General features: G+C 35.6%; 2 protein-coding genes across 3 annotated transcripts in view; one reads left to right on the top strand and one right to left on the bottom strand.

The window, feature by feature from the left end:
- Positions 1 to 21,212, bottom strand: part of LOC129809744 (exosome complex exonuclease RRP44) — a 63,391-nt gene that overhangs the window by 40,443 nt on the left and 1,736 nt on the right. For both annotated transcript variants that reach the window (XM_055859790.1, XM_055859789.1), the window contains exon 3: positions 15,755 to 17,268. In XM_055859790.1, coding sequence (XP_055715765.1) covers positions 15,757 to 17,268 — 1,512 coding nt within the window. In that variant the 3' untranslated portion in view covers positions 15,755 to 15,756. The remainder of the gene's footprint in view (positions 1 to 15,754; positions 17,269 to 21,212) is intronic.
- LOC129809745 (acyl-CoA synthetase short-chain family member 3, mitochondrial) lies at positions 1,513 to 15,740 on the top strand. Its single transcript, XM_055859791.1, has 8 exons — positions 1,513 to 1,867; positions 1,954 to 2,119; positions 9,308 to 9,597; positions 9,903 to 9,999; positions 10,069 to 10,820; positions 10,881 to 11,249; positions 11,521 to 11,643; positions 15,359 to 15,740. The coding sequence occupies exons 1-8, from the start codon at positions 1,807 to 1,809 to the stop codon at positions 15,523 to 15,525; spliced, it is 2,025 nt and encodes a 674-aa protein (XP_055715766.1). The 5' UTR covers positions 1,513 to 1,806; the 3' UTR covers positions 15,526 to 15,740.

Below are 21,212 nucleotides of genomic sequence, written 5' to 3' on the forward strand. Positions count from 1 at the left end.
CAGTAAAAAGGCTGCAGCAGATTGGTAAATATTAGGTCAAGTAAAAAGTCCTGATTCCTTTTAAGCTTCAATTTGAAGCTGAAATTAACTTAAATTAGTTTAGATCAAATTTTCGCTGTTTTTTCTTTGTTAAGTTTCGTCTATTTTGAAGGAAATTTCATAATTTCACGATTAAAATAGTACTAGTCTTCTACTCCCTACTGAAAAAATAACTTGATTAGCTCATTTTCACAAGCTTCTCTTGATGACAGAGAAAATTTTGCAAATGATCGAAAAGGTAATAATCGATTGGAACATCCCGTCTAAGCTCTCGGACCTTTTGGAGATGGAATACAACTATTGGCCCTTCCTATTTGCAAATTCTAGGCGCTTCTAGTTGATCTCTTGCTTTAATCTGATTGATAGTTGACAATAGAGGTCCGAATTGAACGTTTAGCTAACCATTTAGCAGCTGCTCATAATGGATGATTCCCTTCCAATCCCACCAATTCTTTTGTTTTACTTTGGAAAGCTATAACATACAACTGGCTTTACTAAACGCAAAATTGTCAGAGAACTTTTTGGAAGAGTGTTGTCACTTTTCAAACATCGTTTAGTATATATAATCTGATGGCCCTGATGCGATTTATATATCGTGAAATATTGCTTACTTAAGAAATCCTGCGAAAAGGGCTCTGGACTTTTGCAAATGAAAAAAATACAAAAAAGGAAGTCGGAAAATACCGTGAAAAAAATGAAAATAAGGAAGGAAACAAAAATTAAAGCATTCGCATCTACTTAACTTTCATTAATTTTTAATTGATTAGTCTTTATTAATTTAATTTTTAATTAATATCTTTTCAATTAACCTTTCTTTTTTATTCTAATTTTACAGAAGAATAAAAAATATCTTGTGTTATGATAATTATTTTCTAGGCATTGAATAAATTTGAAAAATCCATGCGAATAACGAAACAGATATCTCATTGTATCTTTCAGACTAAGAAAGTGGGCACTGTACTATTTAAGGTTTTATAAAACCAACTGAGATAAAGAAATATACTGGAAAATATTTTGGGATAAAGAAGTTTTAAATTCGTTATTTCGCTCTCGATATAATCGTATTTGAAGAAACTCTTTTAAAGCATTTCGTTCATTTCGTTTCCCGTTCCCATTCTGTACCTCTCCCAAATTTTGTACCCGGCGTTCCGGATTTTTTGAATCCGGAAAGTTTCGTTCTTGTTGATTTTTTCTTTGTTTTTCTTTTCTTTTTTTTCGTTTAAGTAAAATAAAATTCTATGCACAGAATTAATTAATAATATTCAAAACTAATATCAAATCAAAGCCGAAACTTTAAAACTTTCACACTAAAATTTTTTAGTAAATTAATTGGATTTGTTGCTCAGCAGAATTTTATATTTTACTGGCCAGTTCCTCATTGCCTTTTCTCTTCTACTGCTTCAAATGTTTGTAGCCCACTGTAATGAGTGTGAATGAATATTCAGGAGACTTTTCACTTATTTTTTACCTATTCCTTTTCGGAGAAAACATTATCAAGTACTTGGACAATACATTAGCCTTATGAACGTCAGTTGCACAACAAATTTAACGGCGTGCGGACTCAATTTAAAAGCAAAGAATCCCTGTCGGTTGTCTATCTATACGTAAGACGGATAATTTAGTAATAAAATTTAGTGACTTTCATCCTCAAGATTATACCCTCCAAATTTTATTTCAGTGAAGTGTTTGTTTATTTTTTTTTAGAAGAAAAAAATAGTGTGAATATTTTGTGTCTTACAAGAACTTTCAATACTAAATAAGATCATCATGTTAAGTTCATTTGATGGAGATAAGCAAAATGGCAATTGTTCTGCACAATACGAAGGAAGTATGTTCACTGAGGAAAATTATTACTGCTATAAAAGTGTTCTAAATTAAGTGATTAATGTGAGGAAATTTTACCACTCAAATTAGATGGAGTTCAGTATCCAGATGTCTTCAATCAACTCTACCTGGACACCTATCGGAGATCCATTGAGAATCCCGAGGAATTTTGGGGAGAATTGGGACAGCAATTGATTGACTGGGATATACCTTTTGAGAAGGTTCTCGATCACTCCAATCCCCCATTTACCAAATGGTGAGCTAAATATCTTAAAGAGTTCTCTTTGAAAAATGGTATAAACATTTAGAGCACTGAATAGTATTACCGCTCGTTGAATTCAATAGAGAAAAAAAAAACAACTCAATGTCTTTCGGTGGCAAATTGAGGAAATGGTGTCAAAGGACAGCTAAAGCAGTACATTGTACAATACTATTGATATCACTTTTAATTGTTTTTTTCTTTGCGGAATTTCTTGAGAAAATATGCAGTTTTGCTAACAACAGTGTATAGGTAAAATATTAAAACGTTTTTAACCTTCTTAATATTCTAAATGTTCTTTCAAATGGGGAAAAGAATTTAAAATTGCTTAAAAAAAGAACAGGTAGAAGTCAAGGGTGTTACGTTAACAAGTGATGTAATTTGAAACTTTAAGTATTTTTGTGGAATTGATAAACCCATGTAAATGTTCTAAGTAGTCTATCTATTCTAAATAGTCTATTAAAATTAGAAGATATTTATTAATTTACTAACAATTCAACAGTTAGTAATAAGCAGATATCGACAATCAGTGGTCATGAAGAAATTCATTTTGCATTATAAAACTAATAGATAAGAAAATGATTATACAATCAATAAAGCAGCTAGAATTAAAAAAAATGGTTAGCCAAGACACAAGCCAAATAGGCCTAATTTCGATATACTTAGAAAATACTACTGCACTGGCGCTATTCACGGCCAGTGTTCGAAAAATTCGAAGATCGGCTTCAAAAGTCAAAGAAAAGATATTGAATTCTTGGTCATTCCGTAATGTGGCTCATATGATTTCTAGTTCAAAATCCAAAGTGTCTTAAGTATCAACAATATCAGTGTTCACTTTATTCTGATGAATATCAAAGCAATGATAGTCATAATATTCTGGTCATATTATAATTTAAATACTTTCCGACGGGTAATACTAAAAATGGCAACTGACAACCTTCGGAGAAACAAACGGCATCTTAGAAAATTCAGGGGTGACATGATAACTTATTTTCGACACAATCGACTGTCGATTCTGAAAAATTTAAACGATAGCAGCACTTTCTGTAACTAAAATAGATATTTATAAACAGTCACATTCTTTTAAAAATGTCACAATGAATGGCCCAACAATGCGTAAAAAGTCGATATTCACTGAATCTAACAGATATAGATTTAACGATACTATCGATTAGTGTTGAAAAGTTATCATTCCGCCCCAGATTTTTTCCAAATCAGGTAAAGTGCCATCATGTCAACCGGTAGCGTTATTTATTCAATTTATTTATACTTGCTAGAATATATAGCGTATGATACAACATTAATAGGTCAATTATTCCATAAATAATACGAATCAGTGACAAATTCATAGAAATTGACCATAAATCATTCAAAAATTGATCACCGGGCGAGTCGAGGAACCGGTCGACTTGAGGGTACATTACCTTATTTCGGTTCAGACTCCCGTAATGGCCACTGAGGTCAGCATGAAGTCTGATTCGAAAGCTTAAGAGAAATCAGAATTTTCTAAGCTACCGCCTTCTTTGCACTATATTCACCGCCTTATCGGTTTCCATTGAATATTAAAATTCCTCAAATAATCATCGATTAACTCAAGAAGAGGAAGAAGTAAAAGAAGAAGGTGCTATTTACCTTTTTAGTCGAGACCCTAGATAACACAATTCTGGGTGTGTCCATAACAAGAAAGTATCCAAGACTCAAACCAAATTATCCCTATTCATGTTTTGCTTTATGAAATAATATACTGTAGAATTTTTTAGCTGAGATTTTTTTTACATTTTCAAATTTAAATAAAGTTTTTCTTGACAGTTTTCTCTATTACTTTTTTGTATCGACGACTCAGAATATAAGTCGAATAACGCGATTTTTTTTTACAAAAATCTTTTTATTCGCTTTTTGGACACTTATTTATACCCTTTGCCTTCCTTGTGAATATTATATTTGAATGATAATTATTTTCAAAGTTACAGAGATTTTAAATCTCAAAAATCCTATACTCTGCATGTAAAATGTCAGCTTCAAATCGGTCTCCTGTAAAATTTGCCTACTGCGAGTTATTCGTTTCTTATTCTGAGCGATCGAAGGGTTTAAGGGGATGTGAGGGTTTTAACGCGGTTTTTAAGGTGCTCTTATTATCACGTAATTCTTTTTCTCGTCATTTTAATAAATGGTTAATAATTTGCTGAATTATAAATGTGTAAAGTTATTTTTCACTCTAAATCTTTAATGGTGAAGTTTGGGATTGGCTCAGGAATTATTATATATAAGCTATAAGAAGCTTACCATAAACAGAAAGCCTTTTTTATTACTTTATCTATTCGTATTTGTTCATAAAATCTAACTTACTTCAAGTCTCCAAGACGAAACGATTGAAAGCTCCTGATGGTTGTATATTTTGCAATTTAGAGATTGCTAGCGTGAAGTGGAATATTTAAGAGACTATTATACCAAATCCGTATGGCTGTCCGGATCAGGACTTAATTGTGTATCAAAACACTAATACCATTATCAATTATGAGTTTAAGAACTATGTCAAAATAAAGATTTTTCAATTTGCTTTACCAATAAAAGAAAACAAAAAATATTATGAAACATTTTAAAATAATTCCAACGCTTTTCTTAATTCAATGTAAATTACAATTTGGAAACGAATGCTTAAATAATATTTTTAGGACTCAAGAGTAGTGAATTTTGGAATTATCTTGAAATTTCCCGGAATTTTCATTCTTTTTCCTTTTAGATCAGGAAAATTTCGTAAAGTTGAAATTCAAATCTCTTTCTTTCTCAAAAGATTTGCATAAGTCTGTTCCACTCTTTCGGTCTCAAAATTGGGCTGAACTAAATTAAATTTAATGTGATATTCAAAAGAAGAAAAAGAGTGCGAAAGAATAGGATAGACTTATACCAACAATTTGAGATGGAAAAGGATGTGAATTTCGATTTCATGAAATTTTCCTGATCTAAAAGGTGTACCGGAGCCATTAGCATTGATTCCAAAAAAGGATTTAGGATAAAATCGGTAAAATTTTAATATTTTTCGTAATAAATAGTGTCAAAGCGGCCCAGGCTTTGCGAATTGCTCGTGACTTAAATGCTATAGTAAGCAGTAGATGCTACCGTTGTCCGGTTCCCAACTGATTTAAGCCGATCTATAAATCATTCAAAAGATCCCCGAAAATAGTTAGGGTAAGAGTGCCAAGTTCCGGCCAGCTTGCAATTTCGGCCACCTTTTTTATTCCTCGAATTTTCATGAATTTTTAGCTTTTACATACTCCAGAGATTATACAATACAAAAGAATAACAAAAAATGTAGCTTCGACAAACGAGATGTCGTGAAAAAGACATTTGAATAATTCTCGAAGAGCAAGGAACTATGAGAATGAAGGTGGCCGAAATAGGGGACCAAAGCTATGTCTACATTTTTATTCATTTTAAAATGTATTAAGAATGATTTTAAAGTAAATAAAGAAGATAAACTGTCTACAAGGTTCTAAGCAACACTCCTTAAGTAGAAGGAATGAAAAAAATCAATTTCTATTAAATATATTACATTTCAAACATGAGACTTTCGCGCTTGCATGCAACTATACCGAAATTTGGCACACTTACCTTATAAGAGTAATAAAAATGATTTTCAGATAAAAATTACTTATCGGTTCATAACAGTTTACAATCGATTTATAAATCACTCAAATTATTCCCAAAACTATCTTAAGAGTAATTTAATTGAATTTAGGATAAAAATTAGTTATCAGTTATAAAACCAGTTAATCATCGGTTCTCAACGTAACCGATTGTAATCGGTTCAGTTTTATCAGAAATTCCAAGACCTTTCCAACGAGCCGAAACATGAGACCATTCAGTTGAGAAATACGCTCTCTAGAGTCTTTTTAACTTTTGACCTTGAAAAATTGTGATTAGTAATGATTCAAGGGTATTTTCGTATCAGGCCGAAATGTACGTCTGGATAATCTGGGCAATCTAAAAAACATAGTTTTGAAGGGGTAGAGAAAACCCCTTTTCTCTAGTTTTTGAAGGGGTAGACTGAAGAGAAAATGTGGGGAATGTTAATGGTCCCAGGGTTGATTTATGGGGGGGGGGTCCTCTAAAGATCCCTAAGTCACTATTTGTAACTGTATGGGCTCTAGGCGTGGTAAAGGACAGACAGACACACAACGTAACATCATTTCTCAGAAATAGTCTAAAACACGAAGATTTGTCGAGAAAAGTGTACCCGGAAAGGGGGGGGTGGTGAAAAAAATCGAGGGATTATATATACTGCTCTCTGTGCGTGGTTCGAGCAGTAAAAAGCAAGAAATTTAACGTTCTTTGTATACTAAATTTTATTTTGTAGATTATTATTTTTTAGGCATTTCAACTTTTCAATGCTGTTTAACGTCTAGTTTTCAATTTTTTGTTATTTTTATCTTTTTCATGTATGCTCAAACAACTAATTTTTAAAATGATAACTGCCCTTCGTTTCTGAATATGTTTTATTTTGATTTTATAGAATTCGATCAATTTTTGTGTCTTTTTAATTTGAAAACAAAAATTTAATTTTTAATATTAATAAGTTGAACAGCAAAATTTAAAGAAAACCATTTGGATTTGCGATTTCCTTAGGTCTCTCTGTATATAATATCCCGAAGACAGTAATAGCCTGTGAAGTTATGTTTTTGTGCGAAATCTTTGGATGAAGTTAATTAAAGAAGTACAACCTGAATTAGAACTCCAAAAAGCTATAAACCGCATGAAACGTCATAATGAAGAGAATTTAAGTTTTCTTTAATTTCAAACCTACTCGGAAGAACCTTTTAAACCTTTAAAAGCAAAAAAATCGACGCAAGGTTGGAATAAATTATGCATAATTAGCCTTTAACGCGGAATAAATAATTCGCTCTTCAATTTTAAGATCCAAAAGCCTAAAGTCTTAAATTACATTTAAATGTCAAAATTAAAGCTTTCCCATACTGATTTATATGGGCTTCAAACCCAAAACGGTCTTCAAACTAGAGGTTTAGCCTAGTTCCCGATCGTCTTAAAATTTTAAATATCAGCTAATTTTATTGGATGTTCAGAATTTAATAGGTAATTTGCCTTTAAAAATTCATTTTTAAGTCATTGTTGTTTTTAATCTTGACTGTTAACCTTTTAAAAACGAATGGAACACCGGTGTTCCAAAAATAAAAACCAATTTTTCGGACTGTTTAGAGGACAAAATAACTTTCTATAGTCAAACAAAATTGTTTTTGTTTTTGGGACACCGGTGTCCCACTCGTCCTTAAAGGGTTAAGAAACTGAAAATGTTAAGCCATGTGACTAAGCCTTAGGGCCTGGACAGACATGAGGATTAGCCGAGAGACGGCTTAGCGTAATTATATTAGAAATAATGGTTAAACTACATTTCCATCATTTTTCACTAAATCGCTTCTCGGCTTAAGTCGTAAGTGTGTCTAGGGCATTAGATCTGAAGCCCGTATAAGGTTTAGCAGCCCTATGGCCCAATAGGCCCAATACGAATGGTCTAAAGATCATCCTTGAGTGATAGAATTAAAGAAAACTTTCAAAAAACAGGAGTGCAATGTTACCCTCATCTACGGTACACTTACCTGTCGGTCTTGTCGCACGAACCTCCTCCAGTCCTGGCAACTCTTTGCCAGAACCCTCCAGCAACTCAGCATCCTCAGCTTTTTGAGGACATTGTACACTACTTTTAATTAAATCATTGAATACCCTTTAACGCCTGTTTCACACTGGAGGTTTAGCTTAGTTCCCAAAGGTCTCGAATTCCTATATAACAATCAATTTTTATAGATTTTCAAAATCTAATGGATCATTTGCCCTTAATCTTCAATTCCAGGTCAAAATATTCCCAAAAATATTGTTTTATAAGAAATTATAAAAGCTAAACCTTAGATCTGAAACCCGTATAAATCACAAAGAGGGAATGCGCCGGCAAGTCTTTTTCACAGAAATATATTCCATGAAAAAATGAACCAGGATCACTGACAATCTAGGGTCGAATGACACAAATTTTCCTTGATAAAATTTAGACCTAAGAGTATTCTCATATCACTGAATAAATTTACTAAAAAACTGACCAGTCATCTAGAACAGACATATGCTCGTTAAAAGTCGTGTAATATCGGAAATTTTGTGTTGATAATTTTAATGGAAATTACAGATACAGTAGACTCTCTCTCAATCGGGAACATGGGGCAAAATGCCATCCGGTTTAGCGATAGAATTGAGCGTCAAAGCCTTTGTAAATTCCACAAAAAGCGCTCAATTATACAGAATCACGATAAAATAGGAAGAACTACAGCGAATTTGAGCGAATTAGCTTCATAATTAAACGTGAAAATTGTCAACAAAATTTGTCGACCAATTGAGAAAGAGCCGATTGAGTGAGAGTCTACTGTAGCCATTCTGGTAAACGTGGTAAACTAATCCCGATCATTCACGGTGCCATGATAAATATTTTTGCGCCAAAAAGACATAACAGACATAAAAACTCATATAGAAAGAAAATGTCTTCTTGATATCTTTGTCGGAAGACGGATAGCTATTCACTACACATCCTTTTACATGAATCTTGCAGAAGTACAAAGAAATTAAATGCAAATATCACTTCAAATGGAAAGTTCTTAAATCGCGATTGACAAACCTCTGGCGGCGCTGCCGTTGCAAAAAATCTCTGAAATGCGACAAAATATTTTCATCTCTATTTTATCCTTATTAGCGGGTTGTGTCCCTTCTTGTAATATGTATTTTTGGATTACTTATTAACCAAAATAGTATTGCACAAAAGGGTTTTTCTCAAAACCTATCCTGAATTTTGGGACAGCTCAAAAGAATATGAGTCTTCCAGCTCAAAATTTCATCCCAATGTTTTTGTTGTAATATCGACAATTATTTACAATTAACCCAAATAACTGTATTCAACTAAATTAAATTACTAAAAGGATTTTCTTGTGAAAATGACTTAACTCCCTTAACTCTAAGGAATTAAACAATTTTCACATTAAAAAAAAACTCTCATTTTCTCTACGTGAATTTTCGCGGCATTTCGAAGAATGACAACAGGCACCACCAAATTCACTTCGGCTTTTCTTTTAGCTCAGGCCTGATCTAGAATAAGAGAATTTCTCTTGGAATCCTTATGATCTTAAAATCATTTTTCAGGTACATTGGAGGTTACTTAAATGCCTGCTATAACTGCATCGATCGCCATGTTCTGACTGGAAAGGGAGACAAAGTAGCCCTAATCCACGACAGTCCTATGACCAATACAGTCCGCAAAGTGACCTATCAGGAGTTGTACGACAAAGTCAGTAGTCTTGCTGGTGGTTTGCGTCAACTCGGGGTCCAGAAAGGTGACCGAGTGGTGATCTATATGCCCCTGATACCCGAAGTAGTCATGGCAATGCTGGCAACAGTTCGCCTAGGTGCCATCCATTCAGTTGTTTTTGGAGGTGAGTCCCATCAATGTCCTATACGAACTATTCCAATAACTGTTGCGTATAAACAATAACTTTGAGTCGCAATTGCGGTGTGTGCGTGTATTTCCCCCCCTTGGAAAAAGATTTGCCTTGTAAATTTTGCGCCATAGGTTTCTCAATGACCCCGGGAACCATTGAAACTTCCCCAACAATTGCGACACATAGTCATGGAATTGATAATTTTCTTTCTTTTTAATGAGACAACTCCACTGAAGCATTGTCATGTATTTTTTTATGTGTCTGTATTTTGATCTTCTCGGTTCATTTTTGACCATAAGGATTTGCTGCCAGTGAACTCTGCACCAGAATTGAACATGCTGAACCTAAGGTTGTTATTGCGGCAGACTGTGGGGTTGAACCCAATAAAATAATCCCGTGAGATTGATGCTAAATAAGGGGAAATGTTATGAAATTCTAAGTTGTTGATTTTATGTTCCCTTTCAGTTACTTGGACATTTTGCACGATGCCATTGAGATGTCATCGTGGAAGCCCGTTTGCAATGTGATCTTTCAGAGAGCTAATGTCTTACAGTCTCCTACAGATCCCAAAACTGATATTCTCTGGGAAAAAGTTATGACTTTGGGAGAAAAAGCCGAATGTGTTCCCGTTGAGGCAAGTGATCCTCTGTACATTCTGTACACTTCGGGTACAACGGACAAACCCAAGGGAGTCCAGCGTCCAACTGGAGGACATTTAGTCACTCTAGCCTACACCTGTACCTCAATCTACGGCATTCAGCCGGATGATGTTTGGTGGGCTGCATCGGATCTAGGCTGGGTTGTAGGACACTCCTACATTTGCTACGCTCCCCTCCTTCATGGATGCACATCAGTGATGTACGAGGGAAAACCGGATCGTACTCCAGATCCCGGCCAATACTTTCGTATCATCGAACAACACAAAGTTAACGCAATCTTTTCAGTCCCAACAGCCTTTAGAGTTATCCGTCGAGTAGATCCTGAGATAAAGTGCGGCTCAAAGTATAGCCTCAAATCTTTGAGGACCATCTTCATAGCCGGGGAACACTGTGACTTGGAGACTAAGCTGTGGATGGAAAATGTCTTCAAAGTTCCAGTTCTCAATCACTGGTGGCAAACTGAAACCGGATCAGCCATTACAGCCACTTGCCTAGGCTACAACCACAGCCTCAATCCTCCAAAATTCACAACAGGTCTCCCCTACGTTGGCTACGAAGGTAAGGCCTATTACTTTTTCTAAATCAACCATCTAGATAACTCCACCTGATCCCTTGCAGTTGAAGTCTTACTACCAGATGGTTCTCATGCCGAACCCAACGAACTCGGTCGTATTGCCATCAAGCTACCCCTTCCTCCTGGCAACATGTCCAATCTCTACAAAAATCCCGACCTCTTTGACAAAATCTACTTTCGGAAGTATCCCGGATACTACGACACAATGGATGCTGGGTACAAAGATGAGAGTGGATATATCTTTGTAACAGCACGAGATGACGATGTGATCAACGTTGCCGGTCACAGAATCTCAACATCCAGCCTTGAGGATGCTGTCCTCAGGCACCCGGATGTTGGAGATGCGGCTGTTTTTGGAGTTCCTGAACCCACAAAAGGAGAAGTTCCCCTTTGTCTTTACGTTACGAAGAACGGTGGGTTATGCCCTAGACACACTTACGACTTAACACAATTATAATCAAAATAATGACTTGCCTAAAATCCCATCAGTTTCCCACTAACTAAACCGTTTCTCGGCTTAAGCCGAGAGACGGATTAGTCAGAAACAGATGGAAATGTAATCGGACCATTATTTTAATTACAAATACGTTAAGCCGTCTCTCAGCTTAAGTCGTAAGGGTGTCTATGGCATTAGGGTTTAAGTTTTCTCCATGGGATCATACTAACATCTGATTTTGTTCGCAGATGTCACCAAACCTTCTAATAAACTTTCTGTCGAACTGATTAAGATCATTCGAGAAGTTATCGGACCAATAGCGGCCTTCAGACTTGTTGCCCGAGTTCAGGCTCTTCCACGAACAAGATCGGGTAAGTCCTGTATGCTTTAGCGAAAACACGTGCCTTTCGTTAGACACTCATCAAAACTCCGAAGAGTGAATAACTTTATTTTAAGGTCATAAATTCTTAACGTTACGTTCTTATTCATAAATTCTTAACGTTCTTTTACCTAAAGGCAATCTTAAGATTGCAGTGCAGAGGAGAGTAACGACGCGTTTGCTACTTTGACATTTTCTGGAAAACCTACAATATTAGTTTAGAGTTGAAGTGGGTCCCTTCCTGTAGATGAAAGCTTATCGCGGACAACTGCTTAAGACCATGATCGAGGCTTCTGCCAAGAAATTATTTATGAATTACCCACTGATCCATAGAGTTTAGAAAGCCTGTTCGACGCGGAATATTATTATTATTATTATTTATTTCAATCAATACCAATAGGGTCCGCCCCTCTTACATGGTTTGAAAAAGAAAGAAAATCAGAAAATAATAAAACAGAGAAGAAAGGAAAAAGAAAAACGAGAAAGAATACCTTTCTTTGATCTGACCTATCACGTTATGTAATAACCTTTCCGATTTGAGAGCTCTCTTCGGTTCAGGTTTAAACTGTACCGATCCGAAGGTATATCAGATTGAACTTACCTAAAAACTTGTTGGGAGTTCGAAAAGTTAACCCGTTAAGGACGAGTGGGACAGACAAAACCTGAATAGCACACTCTGATCCTTGAAACCTGAGTTTCTCTTCTTAATATTTGAAATCATTTAATAGCGAGGTTACATACGATTTTTGGAATGATTTAAAATTTAGTCCGAATTCAAATAGTCAGCTACACAATGGTACCGTTCAGTAATAACCTTTCGAAGAGACAAAGCCAAACCAAATCTATTCGAAAATCTACTGAAGTCTAAAGTGCAAGTTCATATATTCGCCGTTTTAGCGCTAACTCTTCTTCGATTTCGAATTTTCGATATTCTTAAAACTTCAATCGTCAAAAATGTCAACGTGTGTATACGTTTCCTGCAACAATTAAATGTTTGTTTAAACTTTTGAAATTTTAAGATGGGAGAACGTTTCAATCGCAGTTTTAATAAAATAAATGTTCTTTTCATGAACTTGCTCACTTTTATGTAACTCGTCAGTTTAAACGTTCGAACTTCCAGCGCGCTGGCTTTTAGGTAAGTTCTCTTTGCTATAGTTTCCAATCGGTACAGAAAAAACCTCAACCGGAGAGAGCTCTCAAATCGGGAAGGTTATTACTGAACGTTAGGAATCATTACTTTCTGTAATAATCTTTCCGATTTGAGAGCTCTCTTAGGTTGACATTTATAGGATTTTTACTGTACCGATTCGAAGGTATATCAGATTTAACTAAAAACCCGTTGAAAATTCGAAAATTTAAACCGACGAGTTGCACAAAAGTCTATAAATTCATGAAAAGGACATCATTGTCGTTCGCAATAATCCTTGTTCTAATCTAAGGTTTAATTCACGAGATAACCTTTCAGAATATCCTTAAAACAACTTTTAAGTTCGAAAATTCAGTTTTAATTTTCGAACATTAATGACAAAGTTTAAGTTCGAAGACGAAAAATTCGAACATCGTTTTAAAAATCAAAAAAAAAAAATTGAGTTCATAATTCCACATAACGGCTCATGTTTCGAATTTCATTCGAATTTCAAAGTGTTTCATGTGTCAACAGTAGCAATTTTCACTTAAGTAGTCACTCAAGTACTTTCACGCAAAAACTGAATTTGAATATTTGATATTCAGTTTGAATTTTCGATCATTAACGCTGCATTCCATGCTTTCACAGCCGCTTTCACAGTTTCTGCAAAAGAAAAGATCTTCGAAAATTGATTTCGAAAGCCAAACACCAGGCATTTTTACTTCTCGTTTCGAATTGGAAAGTTTCTCGCCTGGTACCAATATCTTCACTTTATTGTGAAAAAATCAAAGCAGTGACGCTCATAAATATTATTTCTCGTTATCCCTTCACAAATCACTATCTCCTTAGACAGCATTTCTCAGAGGTTATTTAATAAATTTTGCCAAAATAGTCAGAAAACGTAGTTAGAAAATTCGAAATTGAGTTTGAATACCTGAAACATCAACGACATTTTGTGGAAATGTAGTTTCATTAACTTTTTAGCAGAGACACTTTTGGAGTATCAAACTCCAGCTGTGAGTGCATCCACACGGTAAAAAATTTCGGCACCCAAAAATTAGCTCGTTTACGGACACCAAAATTTTCGGGACAAATTTGTATCTATTTGGGACAAATTTGTATGTATTTGTTCCAAAAACAAAATTGTTCCAAAGTAAATTTATTCCAATATTTCGATCAGTGGCCGAAAGTTTTTACCACGCAGCGAGCATCAAATTCTGCTAACCTTAAAACGACACTCGCGAAATATTGCAATTTCCGTATATTCGATTAGAACTTTTTGTTTGAGAACTGCTGACCGGTCAGCATATTTTTGTTGATCGCCTCAGCAAAAATATGCTGGAAACGCTGCTTTTTCAGCTAACTTTGGTCGCTGTGCACCTTGGAAAATTAAATTTGAATCTTTGAAATTCAGTTTTAATATTCGTTAACGACCTCCATTTTTTCCAAATACAGGGTAAAAAATTTCGGCACATATTTGTTCCAAAAACTAGCTCGTCCACGGAACGGACACTAGAACTTTTGGCATAATCTTGTTCATTTTACGAGACTCAAAAAGACACCCAATATTAAATGAATTTGTTCCAAAATGTAGCTCGTCCAAGGACACTGAAAATTTTTGGGACAAATTGTACCTTCTAGCTAGAAGGAATAAAAAGATACCCAATATTAGTAACGAATTTGTTCCAAAAAATAGCTCGTCTAGTATAAAATCGTATCCCTCCTCTCACACTCAACTGTGGCAATTTTCGTGCTACATGGTTTTACTTTTTTAATTCGAGATTCCCTTCCCCTCTTGCTGCCAGCACTCACATATGATTTCGTCAGGCACGCGTCTGTATACACACTTAAGGCCTCTACACATTGGGAGCAATTTTTGTAAAAATTGCATTTTTGACAGAATTTTGACGTTTCTGCCTACAGCACTGCAGCCAATTTCCTTCAAAAAAAGCAATTTTTGACGAAAATTGTTCTCAATGTGTAGACACCTTTAAGTTGATTTTTATTTGATGTTCCTTATGAACTTTCGCCACCGAAATCCATCTCGACTGAAGTATAGGCCTTAACTGTAAGACGAAATCACTTACACGGATTTGTTCCCGACAATGGGAACAAAAAGATTCCCCATATGATTAACAATTTCGTTCCAAAAATTACCTCGTCCACGGACACCGAAAATTTTTGGAACAAATATGTTACAGATGTAGGAACAATATTGTTATAAAAAATATGTACAAATTTGTTCCTGACAGTGGGAACAAAACAGCCGAGTGCAACAAATTCTGTTCCAAATTTCAGGAAAAATTTTGTATAAAACGAAATCAACTCAAATTTGTAGACATTCCACTGTATCAAAACGGTTTCAAAAGAAAACTCTAACAAAATTGTAACTGTATTTCGTAACGAAACTGTAAAGAAAACTATTTGGAACAAAAAGTATCTTTTCTAGGTACAAATTGATTCCAAAAAAATTTGTTTCCAAGGAATTTCTTTTAGCAAAGACACTTTCTATAAAATTGGCAGTTTGTGTCTTTACTTTCAAGATTCGCAATTCATTCGAATGTGTTTAATTTTTTTTCAGGCAAAACCATGAGGAAATCCATGGCAGATTTTGCCCGGAACAAATTAGTGGTTCTTCCAGCAACAATTGAGGATGCATCCGTTTTCACAGACATCCGGCGAGCTCTCCAAGAACTCGGCTATGCAATGACAGCCCCAGATCCCGTTCTCACCCTCCGGAAGATGTGAAAATCCCCTCACCTCATCCATCAAAAAAAATCTTGCTTTTCATGTACATAAGCCTCAAAAAAAACTAAATTCAAGCAGAAAACTGGACATTTTGCGATATCTTCAGAAAAACAAAAATTGGTACCACAAATGGCATTTACCAGAAATTTCTATCTCTTATTGTTATATTTTTAAGGCATCTCTCAACAACAAAAAAAATGGTGTGTCAGTTAAAATTTGTTTTACTTACCTTTATTTCTTGCCCTTCTTGGTCTTCTTTTTTCCTTCTGTTGGAGGTTCCTTTCGCTTCTCGGCTTCCTTGACGGGAACATTGAATCCCTCGATTTGTGGCTTCACCAGGTCAAAGACAAGCTTCTCATGCTGAACATTGGTAGTGTCCAGACTGAGGCGAACTGTGACTGGATCGAAGGCATGGAAAATAATCTTTCCACATTGAAGAGTTTGATTGTGTTCGTCGTAGGTGAAATTGGCAGCTGTTTTATTCCTTCCTGCCTTGTCTTTGACGTAGATGGTGCCCTCGAGGCCAAATTTGGGAATAATAATTTGCAGGGCATTCTTTCGCACCAGCAAAACATATCCCTCTTCCTCTTGAGCCTTACCACGGAAGAATAAATGAGTGTTTAGGGCTACAGAAGCTCTTCCTGCGTACTGAGCCATGCGATTGCGGTAGTTGAGGTTCTTGCAGAGTTCCGACGTGGAATGCTTGTCCAGGAGCTCAGCATATGTCCCATCGGCTCCAATACAAGCCGCCAGGAGTCTGTGAACAATCACGTCGGCATATCGACGAATTGGCGAGGTGAAGTGAGTGTAAATGGGAACTGCAAGCCCATAGTGAGCAAATTCCTCCTTTTGGAGCGTTCCGCTAATAAAGTAGACAGCCTGGTTCATGCATCTTGTGGCAATGATCCTTAGCATTGTGTTAAAATAGGGATTGTCCTTCTTGATCGCTTCATCGAGCGATGTGGCCAATTCCTTCCCTGAATTCGTATTTATCTTGAACCCTTGATTCTCACCAGCCTTCACCAGGGTCTCTAGGTTCGTCTGGGACGGTTTCGGATGACGCCTTAGCATTGCAAATTCCGGAAATTCCCTCTCAATCTTCTCAGCCACCGAAATATTGGCCAGCAACATAAATTCCTCCACCATTGAATTGGTTTCCAGGCTCTTCTTAGCCTCAACGTCAATTGGATCATGAGTTTCACTGTCAACCAGGAAACGAATTTGTGGAGATGCCAGAACCAGAGCTCCATTGTCAATTCTCCTCTTCTTGAGGATCTTGGCCAATCTATTGAGTTCCCTCAGTGATAGGGCCAAATCATCTTTCTTCGAGCTATCATCAATAATCAACTGAGCCTCCTCATAAGTCAAGGCCGCCTTTGATTTTATGATACTCTTGAAAAACTTCGTCTCAACGATATTTGCTTCATTGTCCAACTGCCAGACACACGAGAAAGCAAATCTCTCAACTCCTCCCCTGAGGGAACACAGATTGGAACTCAAAAGTTCCGGAACCATATCAATTCTCTTCTCTACCAAATAAACCGTGGTAGCCCTTAGGGAAGCTTCTCTGTCCAGAGCATTCCCTGGCTTTATAAAATGCGACACATCCGCAATGTGAACACCCACTTCAACCCTATCCTCAGATATCCTCCTAGCGTGCAGCGCATCATCGATATCTGTACATCCCGGAGGATCTACAGAACTGATCGTAATCCCCCTCAAATCCACCCGTTTCTCCACATCCTGCAAAGTCAAATCCAGTCGTCAGCGAAACTTTTATTCGCTCCCATTCCTCCCTCAAAATTCCCGTTCGAAATAATGGATAACGACGTGATAACAATTGTAGACAAAATTATCGATTTACTAGTAAGTCTCCTGAATCCCGAGGAAGACTTCCCAATCCCGGAAAATACCGAAACGATAGATAAAATTGCAGAAAAGTGTGAGATGTTCATTCAACAGCTTCGATCAATGCTCAATGAAATGTACTCAGACAAGGAGGTCCAAAAGCGAGAAAAACATCTGCAGAGCCTTGTAATTGAGCTCCACGGAATCAAGAGAGAGATTGTAAACATCCAGAAGAACCTGGAACATTTACAGGCACAAATTGAAGCCGTTGATGCGGAAATTGAGGAGAGAAATCGCGATCTATCGGCATTAAATTCAGTGGTTTCTGAGCAGGAAAGAAAGCTCATCAATATGAAACTCTTCCTCACCAAATCCAAAGAAGTGGCCAGGAAAGAGAAGAAGAAATTTACTATAGTCCCTAAAAGGATTTCTGTGCCTCCTCCTTCGAGGGATATTGTGCTGCATTTGACGTGAGTTGACTTTGAAAATTTCGAAAATTCCGTGGATGACTTTGATCCATTCCTAATCGTGAGCTTTTCTTTAAGTCTAATATTTAAAATCAGACATAGTACATCGGATCTGTAAAGACCATTCTTAAGTTTTAGAAGTAAAGAATAAAGAATAGCTTACGAACAGAAGGAGTTCAATGTTACCCGCAGGGCCAAAGTCACCGGTATTTTAATTCCTGAGTAAGCTCCGCCTTGATATAATCTTAGGCCACTCCCCTTCCTGAAGCTCAGTTCATTTTCTATAAATTTCTCAATGACCACTTCAAGGATATTACAATAATGAACAAATAAATCATTGGCTTACAAATTGTGGGCAGAACCTGAGTGCAAGCTTTCACTGAAAAAAATAGACCACGCCCCCTCATTAGAGGCATCTATAATTTACAAAAATAGTGCGACTATTAGCAAATATTTTCTTAGATTTTTTGTTTGTGTTTTTGTTCATAGTTTTTGACAATTTTAAAGGACGATTAAGCCTAAGCTGAGAACATTCTACTAAAGTGGGTGGGGCTACAGAAGAGACGTCCCATTATTTTTGCCTCCAAAAATTTTTCGTAAACCAATATGTTTCTAGATGTTTCTTTATATGCAAGAGTTTACTGTAATAAGTATGATATTTTGGCAAAGCGCATAATGAGAAGAGCCATTTAGGTCACTTCCACAAATGATTTTTCTCTAATTGATTTCATTTTAGAAAATTTTAATAAATGTTTAAAATTGGAAAGTTACATTTTTATTTTGCGATAGAACCTAAATAGAATGTGGACGAAAGAGTTTCAGATTAAGATCCCGAAAGTCAAAATTCCGAAAGCCAAAAGAGCAAAATCCAAAATCCCGAAAGAGCCACAATTCCGAGTGACGAAATCCCAAAGGCCGAAATCTTGAAAGCAAAAATCCCGAAAAGCCAAAAATTCCGAGAGCCAAAATTCCGAACGTTAAAATCCCAAAAATCAAAATCCCTACAAAGTCACTATCCTGAAAGGAAAAATTTCTAAAAGTCAGAATCCTTAAAATGTCAAAATCCTAAAATACCAAAATTCCGAACGCCAAAATTCAGAAAAAAGCAAAATTCGGATAGTCAAAATTCCAATATAACCAAAATCCCGAAAAGGCAAAAATTCCGAGAACCAAAATCCTGAACATTAAAATCCCAAAAACCCAAAATCCAAGAGAGCCACTATTTAGAAAGCCAAATCCCGAAAGCAAAAATTTCCAAAAGCTAAGACCCCGAAAACGTTAAATTCCCAAAAATTTCAAAATAACAAAATATCGAACGCCAAAATGCAGAAAAATAAAAAAAATCCGATAGTAAAAATCCCTATATAGCTAAAATTTCGAATTTAATTCCGAAAATTGAAATCGCCATAGCCCAAATACCACAATCCAAAATTCCGAAAAGGCTAAAATCTCGAAAACTAGAATGCCAAAAGCTGAAACCCTGAAAATCAAAATCCGAGAGCCAAAATCCTGAAAGTAAAATTCTGAAAAACCAAATCTCTATAGAGGCAAAACTTAGAGAGCCAAAATTTAGAAAACAAAAATACCGGGAGCCAAGGAAACCCAAGATTCCGAAAAGCCGAAAATTCCCAAAGCTAAAATTCCTAAAGGCCACAATCCCAAAAAGCCAAAATCCTGAAGAACAAAATCCTAAGTCAAAATTCCGAAAAAGGCAGAATTCAAAAAGTCAAAATCATAAAAGAGCCAAAATCTCGAAAGCTACAATTCAGAAAATCAAAATCCCAAAAGCCAAAATCCAACAAAGGCTTAAATCCTGAAAATCAAAATTCCGCAAGCTCAAATTCGAAAACCATAATCTCGAAAGCCAAAATTGAGAAAATTAAAATCAGGAGAGTCAATACATTAACAGCCTAAATCCCGAAAACCGAAGTTCCAAAGAGGCAACAGTCTTGAAAACCAGAATACATTAAGCTGGAACCCATAAAACCAAAATCCCAAAAGCCAAAATGTTCACAGCCAAAATCTAGAAAGGATGAAAACCTGGAAAGCATAAATTTCCACAGTCAAAATTCCGAAAAAGCCAAAATTCCGAAAGCTAAAATTCCGAAAGTCAAAATCGTGAAAGAATCAAAATCTCGAAAGCGAAAATCCCGAATTCGTGAGACTGTCACAGTGATCATAGCCACTCCTTTAATGTTTTTTTTATTTCATTTGGGATTTTGGGTTTCCAGATTTTGACGTTCGACATTTTGGTTTTCAGGATTATTGCTCTAAGGATTCTGGCTGCCACAGGGAGCCAGAATCCCGTAGTTGAATTTTTATTATAAGATATGATTCTTCCTTTTTGTAAAAGAGGAGTATAAAAAAAATTTTTGGGCATTATTAAGAAGTTTTGTGGTTAAGAAAATGATTAAGAAAATTGTGGTTGGGAGTCACTTGTTCTGATTGTCGCTCTCTGTGCATAAACACAAACTTCTTGGGATTACGTACCAAGCGAACAGATTCTGTTCAATCACTTTCAAATTAAGAAGTAACGAAAATGTTAGAAATCTTGGAATCAAACCACCAGTTACTTGATGTTAAAAAACGGCAATCTCCCTTTAAAAAAATGGTCACTACCTTGAGAAAAATACTGTATACGAAAAATATAAAAATTACATGTAAAATCATGCAGTACTTTTCGCAAAATTTTTATTTATTTGCTGCTTTAATGTTCATTCAAGAAAGAATGGAAAAAAATCGAAATTTTTGTCTAGATTTTATTTATTTTTTGGCATGTTGGCTCCACCCACCAAAATTAAGACACGCCCCCTATTACATTTATTCTGATGAAAAATAAAAATACTGAATTAGGATTGATGGAAATGTTCTGCGAAGGAAAAATAAAATTTTATTTTGTCATCACAAAAGACAATTTTTACGGGGAAAAAACTCAAAGTTTTAATTTTTCTTATCAAAGATTTCTTTCCTAGATTATAAGCGTTTTCGATTTGATACCTCATATTAAAAATAAAAATAATAAATTTAAAAAAAAAATTGTAGGGGCGTGGTCTAAATTTTTTAAGGATGGAGCTTACGCAGGAGGTTTATTACTACACTGAAAAAAAAGAGGGTGCGATTAACTTTTTTTCCTCATAACTTTAACACTTTTTAGGTGTAAAATTATATCAACAATTTTCAATGTTAATTTTACATATTTTTAAGGCTAAAATGATCATGAAAGAAGGGTAACTTTAACCCCTAATACACCTAAAAAGCATAATATTTACACCGATTTCGGATCAATACAGCAGGGTAGAATTAACATTTCCGGAATGTTATTTTAACTTTTTCGGATTTCTCTCACTCAGTGTACGACAGTGGAAAAATACT

Source organism: Phlebotomus papatasi, chromosome 1, assembly GCF_024763615.1.
Source record: "Phlebotomus papatasi isolate M1 chromosome 1, Ppap_2.1, whole genome shotgun sequence".
NCBI lineage: Eukaryota > Metazoa > Arthropoda > Insecta > Diptera > Psychodidae > Phlebotomus > Phlebotomus papatasi.

Bases quoted from the DNA above. Each gene is read 5' to 3' on its own strand.
- LOC129809745 (XM_055859791.1), top strand. From the start codon at position 1,807: ATGTTAAGTTCATTTGATGGAGATAAGCAAAATGGCAATTGTTCTGCA. The intron at 2,120-9,307 runs GTGAGCTAAATA...ATCATTTTTCAG, and splicing joins AATCCCCCATTTACCAAATG to GTACATTGGAGGTTACTTAA. The intron at 9,598-9,902 runs GTGAGTCCCATC...TTTGACCATAAG, and splicing joins CCATTCAGTTGTTTTTGGAG to GATTTGCTGCCAGTGAACTC.